General features: G+C 40.1%; 1 protein-coding gene across 8 annotated transcripts in view; it reads left to right on the top strand.

The window, feature by feature from the left end:
• Positions 1-18339, top strand: part of ANO5 (anoctamin 5) — a 59780-nt gene that overhangs the window by 27751 nt on the left and 13690 nt on the right. For all 8 annotated transcript variants that reach the window (XM_057414413.1, XM_057414412.1, XM_057414410.1 and 5 more), the window contains 9 exons: positions 968-1081; positions 7218-7286; positions 8792-9076; positions 9573-9686; positions 12561-12676; positions 13832-13966; positions 14552-14657; positions 14747-14807; positions 16599-16750. In XM_057414413.1, the coding sequence (XP_057270396.1) occupies positions 968-1081; positions 7218-7286; positions 8792-9076; positions 9573-9686; positions 12561-12676; positions 13832-13966; positions 14552-14657; positions 14747-14807; positions 16599-16750 (1152 nt within the window). The remainder of the gene's footprint in view (positions 1-967; positions 1082-7217; positions 7287-8791; positions 9077-9572; positions 9687-12560; positions 12677-13831; positions 13967-14551; positions 14658-14746; positions 14808-16598; positions 16751-18339) is intronic.

Here is an 18339-nt window from a genome sequence, read left to right as displayed (position 1 = left end):
GTTGTAAGAGAGAAAAGACAGAGATAGAACCCTTTGAATTATTCTTGTCTTAGACAAATGCACTTTTGCTTATGGGTGTGGTTAAAAGACCCAACACCAGTCTTACTTAGCATGGAGTTAAATTTAGACCAGAGTATTAGCTTCTAATGGAGAGCACTTTGTATGAACTTTTAGTCTTGTAAACAATTTGGTAGAGCTGAATACTGATCTGATAATAAATAATACTACCTAATACTATGTTAACTTCCCTAGGAGAGAGAGATACTAGTCTTTTACTAGCTTAACATTAATTGCTGTAGCCTAATAGGTGAAAGAGATGAATGTTATTACAACATTCTGGCATGCTGATAAATGAAAACATGATCTTTAATAGATCAATTAAAATACTAATTGCACTGTTACACTGACAGCTTTTATTAGGTTCATTTCTTTTTTTCCCCAATAAACACTCAGCTTTGAAACATTACCACTGTATTTTGTTGTTTTCATGTGTGGTCATTGCTGGGACATATTTCTCTTTGGTGGTCGATTTGGTGGATCTCATGATGTAGAAGAATATGCATGGAATTGACTTTTTGCTACCTGCTTTGAGTTGATAAACTCTGCCTTAGCTGGCTTTTGTGTAGAGTAGTGTTTTGACTAACTGCAGGAAAAAACAATCATGCTGTAAAATAACACTTGTCTTGATCATTTATGGAAAGAAAATAAATGTTCACAAGTATGGCTACACTAACATATGTTCATTCTTCATATACTAGTAACTTACATGTAGTGCTTGTGGATATAAGCAGTCAGTGGTGAAATAATTACAACTGGATAAGCCCTTGTTAAAACTTTCCCAAGTATGTATCTTCAAGCTGTGAAGGAACTGAAGAATTAAGGCAATTTGGGGAAATATGTCTTCTGTTATATTTTAGAGCAACAGCAATGCTTGTTGTTTGTAATCGGATGCCTGTATCTTCTACAGATTGATAAAAGACATCAAAGCAAAGATTCTATTTTCTTCAGGGACGGTGTCAGGAGAATTGATTTTGTTCTCTCCTATGTGGATGATCTTAATAAGGAATGGGAAAAAAAGTTGGTAAGTATCTCTTTCTGACGTCCTTTTAATTCTTATCTATTATAACCTGAATATCATTGCTAAACCTTTCAAATGACTACATGCAGCTGGAATAGGAGTTAGCTAAAAATGTTATAGTTGCGTGAAAAGCCATTTCACATACTGAAATTCCTGTGTAATTTACTGTTGTGTGTCAGGACCCGATTTTATTCCATTTCTGGGGCTTCGTTTACAGAACTGATCACTCTCTATTATTAGGCTGAGCAATATATTATACAGTCAGTGCAAAGTAAAACGAACTATTTTGCTTTCTCCATTTAACAGTCTTAAGAGTTAGCTGTGGCTTTGGTGAAATACCTGTAGATACTGTTAAACCTGGTTTCTTCTAAATAAGCAAAGCATTATCCAAATGAGATTCAACAATAACTTTTTTCCACCCATCCTTTGACTTCGGTTAGAGCAGAAATAGATTCCTAGATCCAAGAATTAAAGCAGTTTTCCTTTTAAGATTTGTTTGGTTTTTTTTTAATACATATTCTGAATAAGACAAGCACAGCACCTCATCTTGGAGCGTTTCTCTGTGCTTGACTTGCTCTCTACATATGTGTATTCATTCATCTAGAGGGGTCTATAAAGTGGCTTTGATAAGAGACCTCCTGTGTAACAGAGCACAAAGTACAAGCTTTCTCTAACATGCCAGTTAGTGATTATCCCTGGGCTTTTCAACAAGACCCAGTAGGTCCAGCAAACTCAGTAAATGACATAGATTTGTTCCTTGTTCACGCCAACTTTTGAGGTCTAACTTGACTAACATGTAAATTCAAGCTATTTAAACATCCAGTGCTTTTCGGTGCAGTCAGGACAAGGTTACATTTACAAACTGGTCTCCCCAGGAGATTTCTCTAAAGTTTTATCAAAAAAAAAAAAAGGGGGGGGGGGTACAAAATACCCCTAAAGTCTCATGTAATCTTATTATTCTGAAAGATAAAGATATCTGAATATAACTGTTAATACGAAGGCATATGACAAAATCATGATCGAAACTACAGGTCTGTGAAGTAAGGAATATTTCTTATCTGTATCTTGTCATAGTAAAATGTTTTGTAATAAACCTATCGTTTCCTTTGAACAAAAAATGTGAGATAAGGCTGCTTATTGCTTTCATTCCTTTATGAAGGAAATACTGCTTTCATTAAGGACTGATGCTGTCTATATTTGCATCCAGATATCATAGAATCATAGAATCCCAGAACAGCTTGGGTTGGAAGGGACCTTAAAGCTTATCCAGTTCCAACCCCCTGCCATGAGCGGAGACACCTTCCACTAGATCAGGTTGCTCCAAGCCCTGTCCAGCTTGGCTTTGAACACTGCCAGGCGTGGGGCAGCCAGTGATCCAGTGTAGAACACCCCTGCATCTTGCTTTTTTTACCTTAAAAAAAATAAGTCTGTCATCCTCTCTGGTGCTTTTCCCAGTTTAAGCATCCCACAGTTTTGCTCAGCTACCTGTGTGCAGGGACTTGTCTGGGAGAACAGCGAGAACATTCTAGCTATGGCACAGTAGGTTTATATAAAGACATATTTTTCCAAACACACACTGACTCTGTTCAGGTGTAATCCTAGCTAAATTGTTTTTTCTCCCATAAAGCAAAATGCATTTAAAAAAGAAGGGGGATGAGACAACTCAAGTGTAGAGAGAAGAAAGATATCCATACAAAATATGTGAAAGCAACTCTTAAAATAAACTTTTCCATTAGTCATACTCAAATAGCTGGAAGGAAGAAATGGAGACTATTTAGGTAGTGTTTCAAGTGGGAAGGAAAAGGAGCCAGATGCTCAGTCCAGTCACTTGTTCATGTTGTGTGCAGCAATTTCCTCTCATTGCTTTAAGGGTCATTAGGGGGTAGCAGAAATTTTTTGCCAGACCAGAGGCAATGTAAATGGGTGTCATTATTGACTGAAGGATTCATGCAGGAAAGAACCCAAGAGTTAGTAGCCAATATTGGAGTTCCTTTTTGAGGTAAAAATGCACTTAGGTAGGAAGTCTTGTAAAAGGCTAGAATGTCTGCATCGAGTGTTGCAAGATTTAATTCTGTATGTCTGTTACTCACTGAAGAGTTTGTGACCCCACAAGAAGAAGGTGTTTGGTGTGTGGCCCTGTAAGCTAGTTCTGTGATCACAGAACCAACAGACATGAAGATAGCAGTGTTATAGTGCACCACTTTTTACACAATTCCTGGGGAATCTGCTAAGAAAATGAAATCCGTATTTCTGTCCAGCATAGACCTTTGCACAACGACTATGCCCATAACTTAGCTCAGACACAGTATGGGAGTATTGTGCCGTTATCTTTGTGGGAATGTAATTTAAATATTAATGCTCTGCAGCCTTTGGAATTTGTCTGACAATACTGTACTTGCTATTGCACAGTCATTGCAGGGAAGAATGTGACTTCTTTTGCTGTAGTACAATGATACAGCAAAATAGAACAGCTAAGAATAGAAATGTTATTTCTATGAACATTTCTGACAAGGGGTTTTGTTTCCTTGTCTCAAGGAAACAGCTTTATTTTGCCTTTCTAAGGAAAAGATGAATAAATTCTTTGTGTGTTTCAACATAGCCCTGATGCAGATGTAAGAGGCAGCATGTTCATCTTCTCTGTCAGCTTTGTGCACAACAGATGCGTTAACTTAATTCATATTCCCCAGAAACTTTCCAACTTAAACTTTTTTGAGCCTGCCTTCTGTAAGCTACATGACTAAATCCTAACCACAGAGTCTCTGTAAGAAAAAATTAGGATAACATTGTTGTGAGACAATACTTGATATTTTTCCTCAGAGCCTCCAGCAAACAAATGGGAATATTTTACCTGCATATGACGGAAAAATAAATACAGCTTTAAAAAATATCTAACAAATTATTTGTGTATTACCAGGACATGATCTTTTTTTGTCCATAAATGTATTTCTTCACAAGAAAATCCATAGCATTAGATGGAAGATGTTTCTATCCATGTCAGGGCGTTTGGGACTATTCTGTGATTCTCTCATTAGGACTCTGGGAAATCTGTGCAAAGTGACTTGTTCTGATGTTAACTGGAAGTTAAGTCCCCCTATCCCAGTGGGGCTTGGAGATACATAAAGAAATTTTACCTAGTCTTCTCCCAGTTGTCGTCAGCTTAGACAGAAACTTCTGCTGTCTTACAGCCACCAGATAGCCCAAATTTAGGGAGCCAGGGGCAGTAAAAAGGCTGTGTCCCCAGGTCTGCAGGAGCAGCTGAAAACTGGGCTTGGTCCAAAGCAGGTACCTCTCTGAGCTGCTTTAATGACCATGTTTGGCATCTCCAAGCTTTAGAGCCTTGAGACAAGGGGACTTTCTTAACAGACTCCATCGCTCTCAAAATGTTCTTGGCTGGTGGGCAGCCTGAGATAAACCTGAGCCCCTCTGTGCTAGTCTTGTGAAGTGAATTGGGTTTTCTCAGGGCACAGCCAGGGGCAGAGTTCCCATGCACTTTACAGCAGCCTGGCATTGTTCCTGAAAGCTGTGTTTGTTTCCCAATGTCTTACGTGTGACTGCAGTTAGAATCAGCCCCAGCGTCCTGAGACTTTTGTAAGCTTGGTGCTCCTTGCCTAGGGAGGAAAGGACTTTGATTAAGGAATAGTATGTCATAATCTTTAATTATTTTATTCTTCTGTTTATTGATTGTTATTACTAGCAGTAATAGCATTGTTATCAAGAAGCAGGTTTATAACAGTTGTCTATCTTCCATACATACCTAATCATGCAGAGTTGCAGCTGCATGGGGCATGAGAGTGCTGCTGGACTTTGGATCTGGCTTTCTTAATCTTATCAGGATGGCTGATTACAGCAAAGCATGCATTAGATGGTGAAGTTACTCAGTATGAGTATGTGGGATATCCACGGTGGTGTTGGGAGAGGTGAATGATCTACCAGCCTCTCTTCGATATCATGGAAGTCTCAGGAGATGTGGTTTCAGTTTTTTACAGATGCTTTGGAGAGGTTTAAGAAATGTACTTAAACAAGGTGTGAGTTATTAGCCCACTGTTACTGGGCTAATAACATGATTTACTTGCATTGTTTCCTCTGTGACTGCACAGTGGTGTCTATAGTGGTGTCACAAATAAATGCACCAGGTCTGGCTTTTTGTGTTTGGGACAGTAAGCTTAAAATTTTTATACATGCATATTAAAACAGCACAGGTCCAAGTGGACATTTTGTCCATTTTAAGCCTCTGATGGTGATATGAAGAAATAAACTATTTGGTAGGAAAAGGGGGCGCATCAAGTTTTTTTTCTGCAGCAGATTGATTTCCTTTTAAAGATGGCTCTGGAAAGAACTGGATGGTTCTGGATGGAACTGGAAAGACCAGTACATTTGCAGGGGTTTCAGAGAAGGTGGCTTACTGTAAGAGAGTAAGGTGGTAAAAGAGCATCATTTATATTAAGAGAGCTGTGGTTTAGCATACTAACTGTCTAATAAAGCAAGGTAAGATGGGGCCTGGCCTTCGGGCTCTGCCTGTGGTTCAGCTGCAGAGCTGAAGGAGGAGCTGGGTAGTGTCTCCACGGGCAGAGAACCCCCTGAGATGGCTCTCTTGGCTCCCCTCCAGTATTTGCTATGGAAAGAACGAATGACATCATGCTTTGGTTGGAGAAAATGTAATCCAGAATAGCACAGAGCTTTGGGTACTGGGCTTGAATGTCAGCTCTTGTATATTTCCTTTCAAATGGAATCATAATCACGTGATTTTGGCTATGTTTTCTCTATTAGATCAGCATGTCAGCAAATGAGTTCTCTGGTGTGGTTATACATAGGTGCAGGCAGGCTTTGGGGGATATATTAATTAAAAAATAGTGAATGGAATTGCATTTGCTCCCAGCATGTGCTAGAACTCAGGTATTATATTTGCAAGTTTATCTAGGCCAGTGTTTAATATATAATAATATTTGGCAAAATTACATGTGACAGGTAAAAATGCAAGGCCACTAACACAGGAAAACACATCAATGCATCTTAAGATAGATTTAAGGTCCCTTAAAGCTGTTCTTCAGTCAGTATTAATTTATCTGAGTAGTTCATGCAAACTATAATACAAATAGGGCAGCTTGCTCCTCACGGCCACACCGGAAATTGGCTGAAATGCATAGTAGTTTGTGGTTTTTGAAGTGTGTTTGAAAAATGTCATTTAAGACCTTTCAATGAAGAAAACATCACACAGCATTGCAAGTTTTAGCTAGAAATAAATTGGGAGTTAGCTAGTGCATTCTAGAGGGGCTGGGGCTCAATATTTAGCATAACTTGTCATTATTCTGGCAGCTCTTCAGCAAATTTTATAGAATTAAAAGGAAATTAATTCAGTCTCCCAAGAGGGGCAACAGTTCTATAGTAAAGGGGGACAAGCAAATGTTCTTAGGTAAAAACACCACCTTGGAATTAGTGGCCAATATGCAGAGTTCAAGAAGAGTCTCAAACTGGCAGAGGTCCCACAGCCATTGTGCTCTGCCATGGGCAGGTTTATTTATCTCTCCCTGAACTCCATGATGCCTTTATGCAAGCTAAGCATACGTAAGCTTACATATGATGCTTTGTTAGTCTTATCTAGTTCTGCAGTTACGTTGTTTGTGGAGCACTCTGAATTGTCTGTTATCAGTATCTGAACATCTGTATGAGGCATGACTGGTTATTAAACTGGTAAATAGATGGCCCTGTAAAAGATCAGCCTTCTATGTGCTTCTAGAGTTTTTCTTTTCATCTAGTTTTAACATTCTCTTAGAAGTAGAGCTAAACTTGAGCAATAACATGACACCCACCACCCTCCCAAAGAGTTAGAAATGCTCAAGACCATGACTTCATTTACTTCTCTGGTTAATAAGATTGCATAGTTTATGAGCCTATTCCTAACAAACTGGTTTCTGTTACTAGTCAGTGCAATTCCTGATATGGTGCAATCACTAGTCTGGCCTTGGCTCGGAAGTGGCCCTGTATGCATCAGTTGGGTTTTGTCTGTTGGTCTGCTTTCCTTTACAAAGGTCACATAGCATTAAGGGATTGTCAGTTAGGAGTGAAACTTGATGGGGTTACCAGTAAGTGATCAGTTAGTTGCTAATTCATCACTTAATAAAGTGTGTTTATTTCTCTTCAGGAAAGAAGAAAAGAATTTGAGAGCAATCTGCAGAAGGCTGGTCTGGAATTAGAAACAGAAGACAAGAAGGTAAAGAAAAAAAAAGTGTATGTGTGGAGGTGTGAAATTAGGACCAAAGAAATAGGCCTGCAAATTCGTAATGAACATTTCTTGATGAACCACTTTCTTTCTTTGAGAAAAATGATCATGAATCCTTAATGCTAGTGCTGCCTATATTTGTATCCAAATATCATAGAATTCCAGACTGGTTTGGGTTGGAACGGACCTTAAAGCTCATCCAGTTCCAAGCCCCTGCCATGGGCAGGGGCACCTTCCACTAGACCAGGTTGCTCCAAGCCTGTCCAACCTGGCCTTGAACACTGCCAGGGATGGGGCAGCCACAGCTTCTCTGGGCAATCTGTACCAGGGCCTCAGCACCCTCACAGGGAAGAACTTCTGCCTAAGAGCTCATCTCAATCTCCCCTCTGTGAGTTTAAAGCCATTCCCCTTGTTCTGTCCCTACAGACCCTTGTCAAAAGGCCCCCTCCAGATTTCTTGTCGGCCCTTTACTTCTTATAAATACTTAAAGTGTTCTAATGGGTTTCAGTTGAATGTGACTAATTTAGGTGAAAAAAACTTCATGTGTTTATTTGAACTGTTCATAACAATTCATGAGGAAGTGATGGCTTTTGGTTTCATAACAAAAAGAAAGCAGTTCCAAACTAGCTGTGACTTTGTTATGTAAATAGGAAGTGTGCTCACAGCTAGATTTAATCCCACCTAACAACATGTTTGGAAGTCCGAGAAGGAATTACTGTGTGCCCACTGGATGTTATGAGGAAGGACCCTGGTGTAACAACTTGAGGGTGTTTTATTAGTGTTACTGGTTTGTTTAATAACTGGAGAACCCAGGATGCTGACGTCAAGCAGCACACCTTTTAGGCTGCCTGACTGAATGGTGCAATTATCTCTTGATGAAGATTGGACTCCTACATCTGTAGATTGGGATTCATTGAGCAACATTGCAGAATACCTTCTGGTTGCCATCTTTGTCCTGTGTACACAGCAGAACGCTAATAGTACTAATAATACACTGTTGGGTGAGGCCTGTGGTAAAATTCTTCCTTATCATAGTGTGAGGCCGTAATAGATCTTAGCTCTGGTTCGTAACTCCTTTTGGCAAAGATTTTTGTGTGCTCTGCTCCAGTGTATGGCAACTGGCCCTCCAGGAGAGAGGACTTATCTCACTGCCGGATGCATGGGATGCCCTGCGCAGCAAATCTCTGCATTTCCAATGCACTCCCAAGTGGGATCACAATTTGCAGGCCTCAGTGTACAAGATTAGTGTAGTTTGAAGAGCCTTTGTGTGCTTTCAGTAATGCAAGGATTATCTTTATGAATAAATAATCACTCAGATAAACTTCTCAGTTAAATATTTATCAAAACAGTCCCAATTTTCCCCTTCACCCTCACCCCCATTATTTAGAGCTCTCAAAAATATGTAAAAGGCAATAAATTTTGTGTAACAACTGTTCTCCTAAATCTTGCAATAAACCCAGTTTAGTCAGATGTCTGATTTAACTTCCCTGGGGCAGGAATCTGAAGATGGCAAGATTTATTTTGTGAAGATCCATGCCCCGTGGGAGGTTCTGATCACATATGCAGAAGTGCTGAACATCAAAGTTCCCATCAAGGAAAATGACATTCCCTCAATGGTGGAGAACCCTCTGGACTGCATGCTTGCACCACTCAGGCTTCCTGAGAAGGTGATGCACCCTGAACCGGATTATTTCACAGCACCATTCAGCAAGGATAAGCAGGAGCTGTACCTCATTAATGACGAGAACACTTTCTTTTCACCATCCATGAGAAACAGAATAGTATGTATGGGATTTGCTTATTTCTATTTACATTTAGACTTACATGGTCCTGTTGCAATGTTCATAGTATCCCAGATGGGTTTGGGTTGGGAGGGACCTTAAAACCTCGTCCAGTTCCAACCCCCTGCCATGGGCAGGGACACCTTCCACTAGACCGGGTTGCTCCAAGTCTTGTCCAGCCTGGCCTTGAACACTGCCAGGGATGGGGCAACCGAGGAAGGAGTATATAAACTGGATATCTGTGGGTAAATATGAGGAAGCCTTGGTACCTGTGCATCTTAAAAATTGGGAATAGTATTTGTTGGAAGGGATCTTGTAGATATTTGCAAGGCAAGCGTGCCCTCAGTGGTCTTGTATGGGGTAGGGCCTTCTCAAGAAACACTTCTTGCCTTTGTATGTTGTTTCTGCAGGTTATAGAGAGTGCACAACCATTACAGGTTTCTGTTACATGGCCTTAAAGCAGGAAAGGTCTGAAATGCTTGTGTTTGAATCTCAGGTGAATTACATCCTTACACGTTGCCCATATGGAACAGAAGAAGGCAAGAAGAAATTTGGAATTAAGAGACTACTAAATAATGGCACCTACTCAGCTGCATATCCTCTTCATGATGTACGTATTATAGCCTTCTGCTTCCTTGACCACTTCCCAGTGTTTTACTTTCACCTACAGTGACATTTGCTTTTTTCCAGCAAAAATGAAAATGTGCCTTCCATTTGTCCCAGTAATTAATTCTGTTTCATAACACACAAGTCCTGTCTGCCAGTCCTACTATTAGCCTTTTATGTGCTTGCAATGTTTCTTCCTATGGATGAGTTTCTAGGATATACTCATGTGTCAGTCAAATAATTTGAGACACTTATTCTGTACTATATTCCTGTTGGGGATGTTGGTTGATGAGAAAATGAACATGAGCAGGCAGTGGGCGCTTACAGCCCAGAAAGCCAGCCGTATCCTGGGCTGCATCAAAAGGAGCGTGACCAGCAGGTCAAAGGAGGTGATCCTTCCCCTCTACTCTGCTCTTGTGAGACCTCACTGGAGTATTGTGTGCAGTTCTGGTGTCCTCAACATAAAAAGGACATGGAACTGTGGGAACAAGTCCAGAGGAGGGCCATGAGGATGATCAGGGGACTGGAGCACCTCCCGTATGAAGACAGGCTGAGGAAGTTGGTGCTGTTCAGCCTGGAGAAGAGAAGGCTGCATGGAGACCTCCTAGCAGCCTTCCAGTATCTGAACGGGGGCTATAGGGATACTGGGGAGAGACTCTTCATTAGGGACTGTAGTGATAGGACAAGGGGTAACGGGTTAAAACTTAAATAGGGGAAGTTTAGATTGGACATAACGAGGAAATTCTTTCCTGTGAGGGTGGTGAGGCACTGGAATGGGTTGCCCAGGGAGGCTGTGAATGCTCCATCCCTGGCAGTGTTCAGGACCAGGTTGGACGAGGCCTTGGGTGACATGATTTAGTGTGAGGTGTCCTTGCCCATGGCAGGGTGTTGGAACTTGATGATCTTAAGGTCCATTCCAACCCTAACTATTCTATGATTCTATGATTAACATCTATGCTACAGATAATTAAATAGTACATTAGAAGAACGGCTATCTAGTGTAGATACAAGCACACACTGGAGTTGCATACTAGTGCAAGCTGATGTTTAGTTTTGCTGTAGGGACGTGTGGATTTAGCCCTGAAATCCCTTGGAAAAATAACGACAGAGATGGGCTACTGTATTCTATGTTAGGAGTTCTTTATTCTTTTTCTTTCAAAATGTTGTATTGATTGAATCTTAAATTCTCCTTGTTTTTAAGTTAGTTCAGATTTGTCAGAATGCTTTAGGGAGCTTAAGTTGCTTATTTATATCTCTGAATTCTGCCACAAGATATTTTTAAATAGTTTATGTGGATTTATGCTTTTAAATGTTTCTAAATATTTCTTCCTCCCTTAGAGTATGAAAAGAAATGGATGAATGGATGGAATATTTTAGGTTTTCTGGCGGAAGGTTTAGCTGATGAGAGTCTGCACTGTAGAAGAATACTTTAGGCTGGGAAGTACTTATACTGTTGAACTCCTAAAGCCACAGATTATAAAAAGCAGTTGTACAAGAATCTCTTCTTTACAAGTACAGCCAACCTTCAATGCTAAGAAATCATATGAGAAAAAATCCCCTAAGACAACTAGATAGCTATTTAACTTTTAAAATATTTTTTAAATGTGAACTTTAGGGTGTTTAAACTTCTTGATTTCTATTTTGAAACCAGTTTTCATGCTTCTCTTTGTGATTTAGAGACATACAGAAGAAGAGGAAAGACAAGATCACAAATCAAGTATTTGACATAGCCAAATATTTCTGAAGGCGGAGTTGTATAGCACAATATAAAATTGCAAGAGCTGTCAGAAACTGGTTATTTTGTGCTATTTAATTTCTAGAAAACTGATGAAGCTCCACATCTCATTTAGTATTTTACAGATGGATGGATGATAGTGATGAACACCACTGCAGTTAGTGTCAGAATTGCAGTTTGCATGTCCTTGCCTTAGAGCTACAGCATGGAAGACAGGGTACTATACTATACATACATACTACTGTGGAGACAGCATTTTAATTTCTATCCCCTAGGTTCCATCTCCCAGTGAAATGGTTTTTGCTGTGCCGTTTAAAGTGAGTCTAAAGTACAGAGAACAGGATGTAAACTTCCACTATTTTCAACCAAGTTGAGTAAAACAGTGATTTTCTACTTTTAGGGATGCTAGGACTTCGACATATGTGTGTGCTACACCAGTGTGAAAAATCAAACGATTAATTGCAGTAATCTACCAGTGCAAATGAGTGTGTTGTACCAAGATAACACTGGTGTAGTGTAACATGAGGTGGTTACAGTCCAGGCTGATGTGATCATAGCATCATAAAATGGTTTGGGTTGGACAGGACCTTAAAGCTCATCCAGTTCCAATCTCCTGCCACAGGCAGAGACATCTTCCCATAGATCAGGTTGCTCCAAGCCCTGTCCAACCTGGCCTTGAACACTGCCAGGTATGGGGCAACCACAGCTTTTCTGGGCAACCTTTGCCAGTGCCTCACCATCCACACAGGGAAGAACTTCCCCATATCTAATCTCAGTCTCCCCCCTGTGAGTTTAAAGCCATTCCTCCTTGTCCTGTCCCTACAGACCCTTGTCGGAAGTCCATCTCCAGATTTCTTGTCGGCCCTCTTTAAGGTACTGAAAAGCTGCTCTAAGGTCTCCCCAGAGCCTTTTCTTCTCCAGATAAACATACTAAGACTGATAGATGTTCTTTGTAAATATGTATTATCTTAAAACATATATAAAAATGATTCTACTGCAAGTGGAGTGCTAAGTTTGAATTTCAAATGAGTTTGATGTGCATAGTCCTAAGAGGGCTGCACCATCGTTAACTCTTATTTCTTTCAGTGTAGTCTTTGGGTCTGTCAGTGAGGTATTTTGCCTTTACTCTTGATTTGCTTGCAGTGCCAGTACTGGAAAAAGGCAAATGATCCAAACTGTGACAATGAGAGGTACACACTGTACATGGAGTGGGCCCGTTTCTTGCGGTTCTACAAAGAACAGCCTTTGGACCTTATCAGGTAAAATACTGCCCATGTTTTATTATATTGACTTGGTTTTCACTGTAATATGAACATGTATTCATTTGTACCTGGATCCTGCTGAGACCTCTTTACTGCTTTTTAAGATCCAGTGAGAATTGGATACTTAAGTGGGCACTAGGTCCTTGGAGGAAACAACACAGGTTTTTACTAATGACTGGAAAAATGCTTTATCTCAAATGATGTCTCTTTGAATCTAGCCAGTGCTCCTGGGGTCAGGTATATTACAGGTACTTCAGCTGTGTAGAGGAACACATATCATAGAATCCTAATATCGTTTGGGTTGGAAGGGTCCTTAAAGCTCATCCAGTTCCAAGCCCCTGCCATGAGTAGGGACACCTTCCACTAGACCAGGCTGCTCCAAACCCCATCCAATCTGGCCTTGAATCTTTCCAGGGATACCACAGCTTCTCTGGGCAGCCTGTGTCTGCGCTTCAGCACACTCACAGGGAAGAACTCCCAAGATCACATTTCAGTCTTCCCTCTGTCAGGTTAAAGCCACTCCGCCTTGTTCTGTCCCTACAGGCCCTTATCAAAAGCCCTTCTCCAGCTTTTTTGTAGGCCCCCTTTAGGTACTGGATATATGTAAAATACCTTGCGTTTTATAATCTATATCTGCCACAATTTTTAAGGATTAGAAATTTTAACAGAGACTTGAAAAAGCACTGATAAAATCATTTCTGAAGCTTGACTCTGAATTGAGCACTAAACCCAGATTGAAACTAATCCAAGATCACTCTGATTCAGCTCATATGAACAGGTTACAGTTGCCCCATTCGTAACACAACTAGTTGTATTTCTGTGAATTACTCATTGATTTCAACCACATGATCAGAGCTGTTGTGCTCACTTTCATTGGTATAACTCCTTAGAAAATCAAAAAATCTTCATTTACATTATCCTGTGGGAAGGAGAAAGGAAAAAAAAAAGAGGCCATGTGTTTTGTTCATTCAGCTTGCATGACTTCTGCTAGCTTCAAATCTCCTTTTTCCAGTGTACATGAAAGCACTGACTCTTCTTTTCAATGATAATTTTGCTAAGTGTTTCATTTTGACTCTGGCTAATTTTCTCTATAGCATTTTTAAACTTTGCTTTGTATTCCTGTTAATTGCGTTTTTTTTTTTTTGTATTCAGGAAGTATTACGGTGAGAAGATTGGAATCTATTTTGCCTGGCTAGGATTTTACACAGAGATGTTATTCCTTGCAGCAGTCGTTGGCTTGATCTGTTTTCTTTATGGCTTGTTTACGATGGATGAAAATATGAGCAGGTGAGTGTAGTGTTAAAAATCTCCTGGGCCTATGATGGGCAAAGCAGTATGAAAGAGTTGCTCTTGCAAAATAACAGGCAGTAATTTTAAAGCTTGTTAGAGCAAACAGGTTTCTTCTTCAGCTCTCTTATTGACAGAAATGGTGGTGGACAGCTAAAGCAGAACTTGTGGCTATTATTTAGTAAGATTCAGATTTCCACTTGTAGGTGAAAAACAGTATTTCTATTGCCATTTGGCTACAGTTTTTTTTATATCGGAGTACCTGCAGTAAAGTCCTAAAAGTAGCACTGACATCTCTCAGAATTGTTTCAAGTGTTTATTGCTGCCTTAAGCTTTTCTATTTTAATCTATCTTGCAGAGTAGTTGTCATGGCTTAAGCCCAGTCAGCCACGCAGCTACACTGCTTGGCCTGCTCTGATCAACCACACTAGTGAATGTGACAAGACTGGCATTCTTTTCTGGGAAGCTGCAAATGCTGAACTTTGAACAAAGGAAGCTCTTAAGTTACTTACTTTTAGATCAGTTTCCTATAGCAGCTCTTCAGATGCTATCGAAACAGATACTGTGTAATGTTTTTCTCCTCAGCAAAGAAATCTGTGACCCTGCAATTGGAGGAGAGATCATCATGTGCCCTCTTTGTGACCGAGAGTGTGAGTACTGGAGACTGAACACCACCTGTGAGTCCTCAGAGGTCTGTATCTGGTTCTACAGTCACTTGCCATTTTTGTTCACACTGAAAACTGGTTCGGTCCTGACCTGTTCCTGTGTATTCTGTTGCAGTATTCCCATTTGTTTGACAACGTGGCCACTCTGTTTTTTGCCATTTTCATGGGCATATGGGGTGAGTACATTTGATAAGTTTTATGTCAAGCAATAAGGAGATCTTGGCCAAACTGCTGAGGGGCACAGAAAGTGGGAAGAAGGGGAATAACAGCTTCAATATCTATCCTGCTTCAGATGCAGAAGTGATAAGAATAAAAATAATTTAAGGTGACACAGGATTTGGACTTAAAACCCCCAAACAGAACCCATCAGATATCTAGGGTATCATAAGCATTCCGTACTCCTTTGTTTGTTTCCTTCGTAACCTAGGATGGAGTGGTCCAACTTTATACAGTCCTCGTAAGCGTCCCCTCTGCTCAGCCCTGCACGTTAGAAGTGTCACTGTGAGGGAGTACAGAGCTTCTATGTCTTTCCACTGGATGGTGGTCCAGCACGACTACTTTATTAGCAACACTCGTACACTGAGAATTAGCTGGCTTCTACTCTGGTTAAGTTCATACATTACAGTATGTTTTGATGATGCAGACATAGGTGGATTTCCTGCCTGTCTATAAGCAGTTTCACACCAAGTGATAAATTGTTCAGACTTGAAGATGGTATTTTCTTGAATTCAAGGCCAGGCTGGATATATTTCTGTGCAACCTGATCTAGTTGAAGATGTCCCTGCTCATTGTAGGGGAGTTGGACTACATGACCATTGAAGGTCCTTTCCAACCAAAACTATCTTATGATTCTGTGTTCTTAAACTCTGTGAAGGTTTATAAATGCAGGATAGTGTAGTTAATGTTTCTTATTTCTGTAAATACCTTGTCTCCCATTTCATACTGCCTGTATGAAATATCATATTTTCAGTTTTAATATAGATACTTCATTAGCACACAAACATCTCTGTGTGCCAACAGAAAAAAAAACTATTTGTTTATTTATTATCAAAGGATCCAGCCACATTTTGCATAGAGAATTCTCAAAAAGCCGCCCCTTCCCCCCCCCCCCCCAAAAAAAAAAAAAAAAAAAAAACAGAACAAAAGCAACAAACCAAACAACAGAATAAGCTGTTGTGTGGTTATTTTACTGGACTTTGCTTGGTTTTAACCACAAGCATTTGAGTGATATGGATTAGTCCAGAAAGTACCAGCAAAAGAGTTGAGAACTGCAGAAGATAAGCTTTCCTGTGTTTGTGTAAACCGTAAAGCCTCTCCAGGTCAAATAAGATCAATCAGATTACAAGAGGTTTACATTTTAAAGTAGTTTATAGAGGGCTTTTAAAATGTTATACAATATTATAACTTTTATAGTTGTTTATATATGAAATCAGTTCCCTCTAGTGTCTTAAAAATTTCTTAAGCCAGCCTCACCCTTGGAGCATATGAAGAGCATCAGACATTCACAGTCTTTAAAATGACCATGATATCAAATAATAAGAAAAAAGCAACTGAAATCTTTGAACATGATACTTGAAAACATTTTGCTTGTTTGTAATAGTTATTCATATGTTGCAGGCTTATGCAGAAGCAATTAGTTGAATTAGCACATCCCTTTGATAATTCCATGTTGCTATTTGCATATGTAATGTAGTTAAACTGTAATTGAACATGGCCATCATAAACATGGAAGTACCTGTGTTCTGTCTTGCCATTTTTCTTGTCATCTACTTCTGGAATTCAATTAGCTAATGAATTACTTAATCCATATTATGGTCTTAGCTGTGACCTTTAATAGGTAGTCAGTAAAAATAGATGGGTTGCACTGTGAGACCACTGAATAGAAGCTTGTGCAGAAATAACTTTAACTTAGTTCCTGAACTTGTTCCCTTCTCCCTTAACTGTATTTTAACATTTCCAAACTGCAGTTACACTTTTCTTGGAGTTTTGGAAGAGACGGCAAGCTAGACTGAAATATGAGTGGGATTTGGTTGATTTTGAAGAGGAACAGCAACAACTCCAGCTGAGGCCTGAGTATGAGGCAAAATGTACCCAGAAGAAGAAGAACCCTGTTACTCAGGTAGGGAGTGTGTTGAGTTGACATGCACACGGATTCAGTTGTATGGTGACAGTTTGCTTATGTGCGAGTTGTGTCCCAGGAACAACAAGCCTGTATCTTACAGCTAGGTGAAGATTTGTGAGGCACATAGGCAATGCCACATTCATCTTGGAGCAGGGCAGGCCCTCAGCTACTGCATCCCCAGAAAGCAGTGCTTGTGACAGCAGGGGATTTGGCTGAAGTGTGGAGAATGTGATGCAAACCTTACCTTTCCTGAACACAGTGGATTGCATCAAAGCAGAATTTGCTTCTGGAGTGCATGCATAACCTTCATTAATTCTGCTCTCTTGATTTTAATTTCTACTGAAAACCAATTTTAGGAAGAAATTCTTCACTATTGAGGATGGTGAGGTGCTGACACAGGTTGTGGCTGCCCCATCCCTGGCAGTGTTCAAGGCCAGGTTGGACAGGGCTTGGAGCAACCTGGTTTAGTGGAAGATGTCCCTGCCCATGGCAGGGAGTTGAAACTAGATGAGCTTTAAGGTGCCTTCCAACCTGCACCATTCGGGTTCTGTGATATATTAAATCAGGAATTTAACAGGGGCAAAGTTTATAATTTTTACTTGGCTAACACTATCTTTACAGTGTCCTTCATGTTTCCAGGTAGCAGTCTCTGAAATCTTCATGCCTTTAAAAGGACTCTTTCTCATCCCTATGCCACATAGGAAGAAGCAGCCATCTTGATCTAAAGATACATAGGTGTCACTAGCTGTGGTTTTGTTTCTCATATAAACCACTTTGTCTGGGGAACACTAGAGAAAGAGAGGTTGCTGAAGCTCTTTGAAATCTAATAGAGATACAATTAACCACACTCTTTAACTCTCTTAAATGCTCTATATAAATGGTTGTCTTCATTTATATTTAATTTAGGTAGGTGTTACTGGACAAATTCAGGGATCAGATGGTCGCATTCCAGTACGACATCTACCACCTCAATTTGACCTATTTTTAAATCGGCATTCCTCTTCCTAGAATTGCATATGAATAACTTCTTTTCACTAGGTCAAGTGAAGTCATAGGTGTACTTAGAGAACAAGTTTTCAGACGAGAAATAGAAGCTTAGAGCATGTGAAGTATCATTGCTATATAAACAGTAGCCCTGTCTTTCAGGGCTTCTCTCCTTAGCTATTATGAAGTGTATGCACTAATCTTATTGCTCATGAGAGATGTTTTTTCTGTCTCTACTTCCCCTTCTGCACATGAACTGTTAATGCTGCTGTTCTTCAGTGTACGAGTAACAGGTTTGAGTTACACAGAGATTTTGGAGAACCACAGACTATGATTTTGAGTGTAGCTCTGCTGAGTTACTGATTTCTGCATGCTCAGGAAAAGAGTTGTGGGTAAAACAGTTTTTCATTAGCTGGTTCTGCTAATTGAAAACCCATGTCTGCATGTGGGATGCTAGCTACTAGCTTGCATTCCTGTGTATGCTCAGTCTCAAAACTGACTGGCAGGTGGTGTTTATGTCAGCACAGAGCAAACCCATAGTCTGAGGAGGTAAATAAGCTGCAGCAGATCACAGCCAGAGATGGCATGGATTAGGTGTTTGT

The sequence above is a fragment of the Pezoporus wallicus genome, unplaced genomic scaffold, assembly GCF_028554395.1.
Source record: "Pezoporus wallicus isolate ANWC-B61680 ecotype Strahan unplaced genomic scaffold, APGP_CSIRO_Pwel_v1 contig_5967, whole genome shotgun sequence".
NCBI lineage: Eukaryota > Metazoa > Chordata > Aves > Psittaciformes > Psittacidae > Pezoporus > Pezoporus wallicus.
The sequence above is the reverse complement of the archived record's forward strand: the minus strand, read 5'-3'. Positions and strand labels throughout refer to the sequence as shown.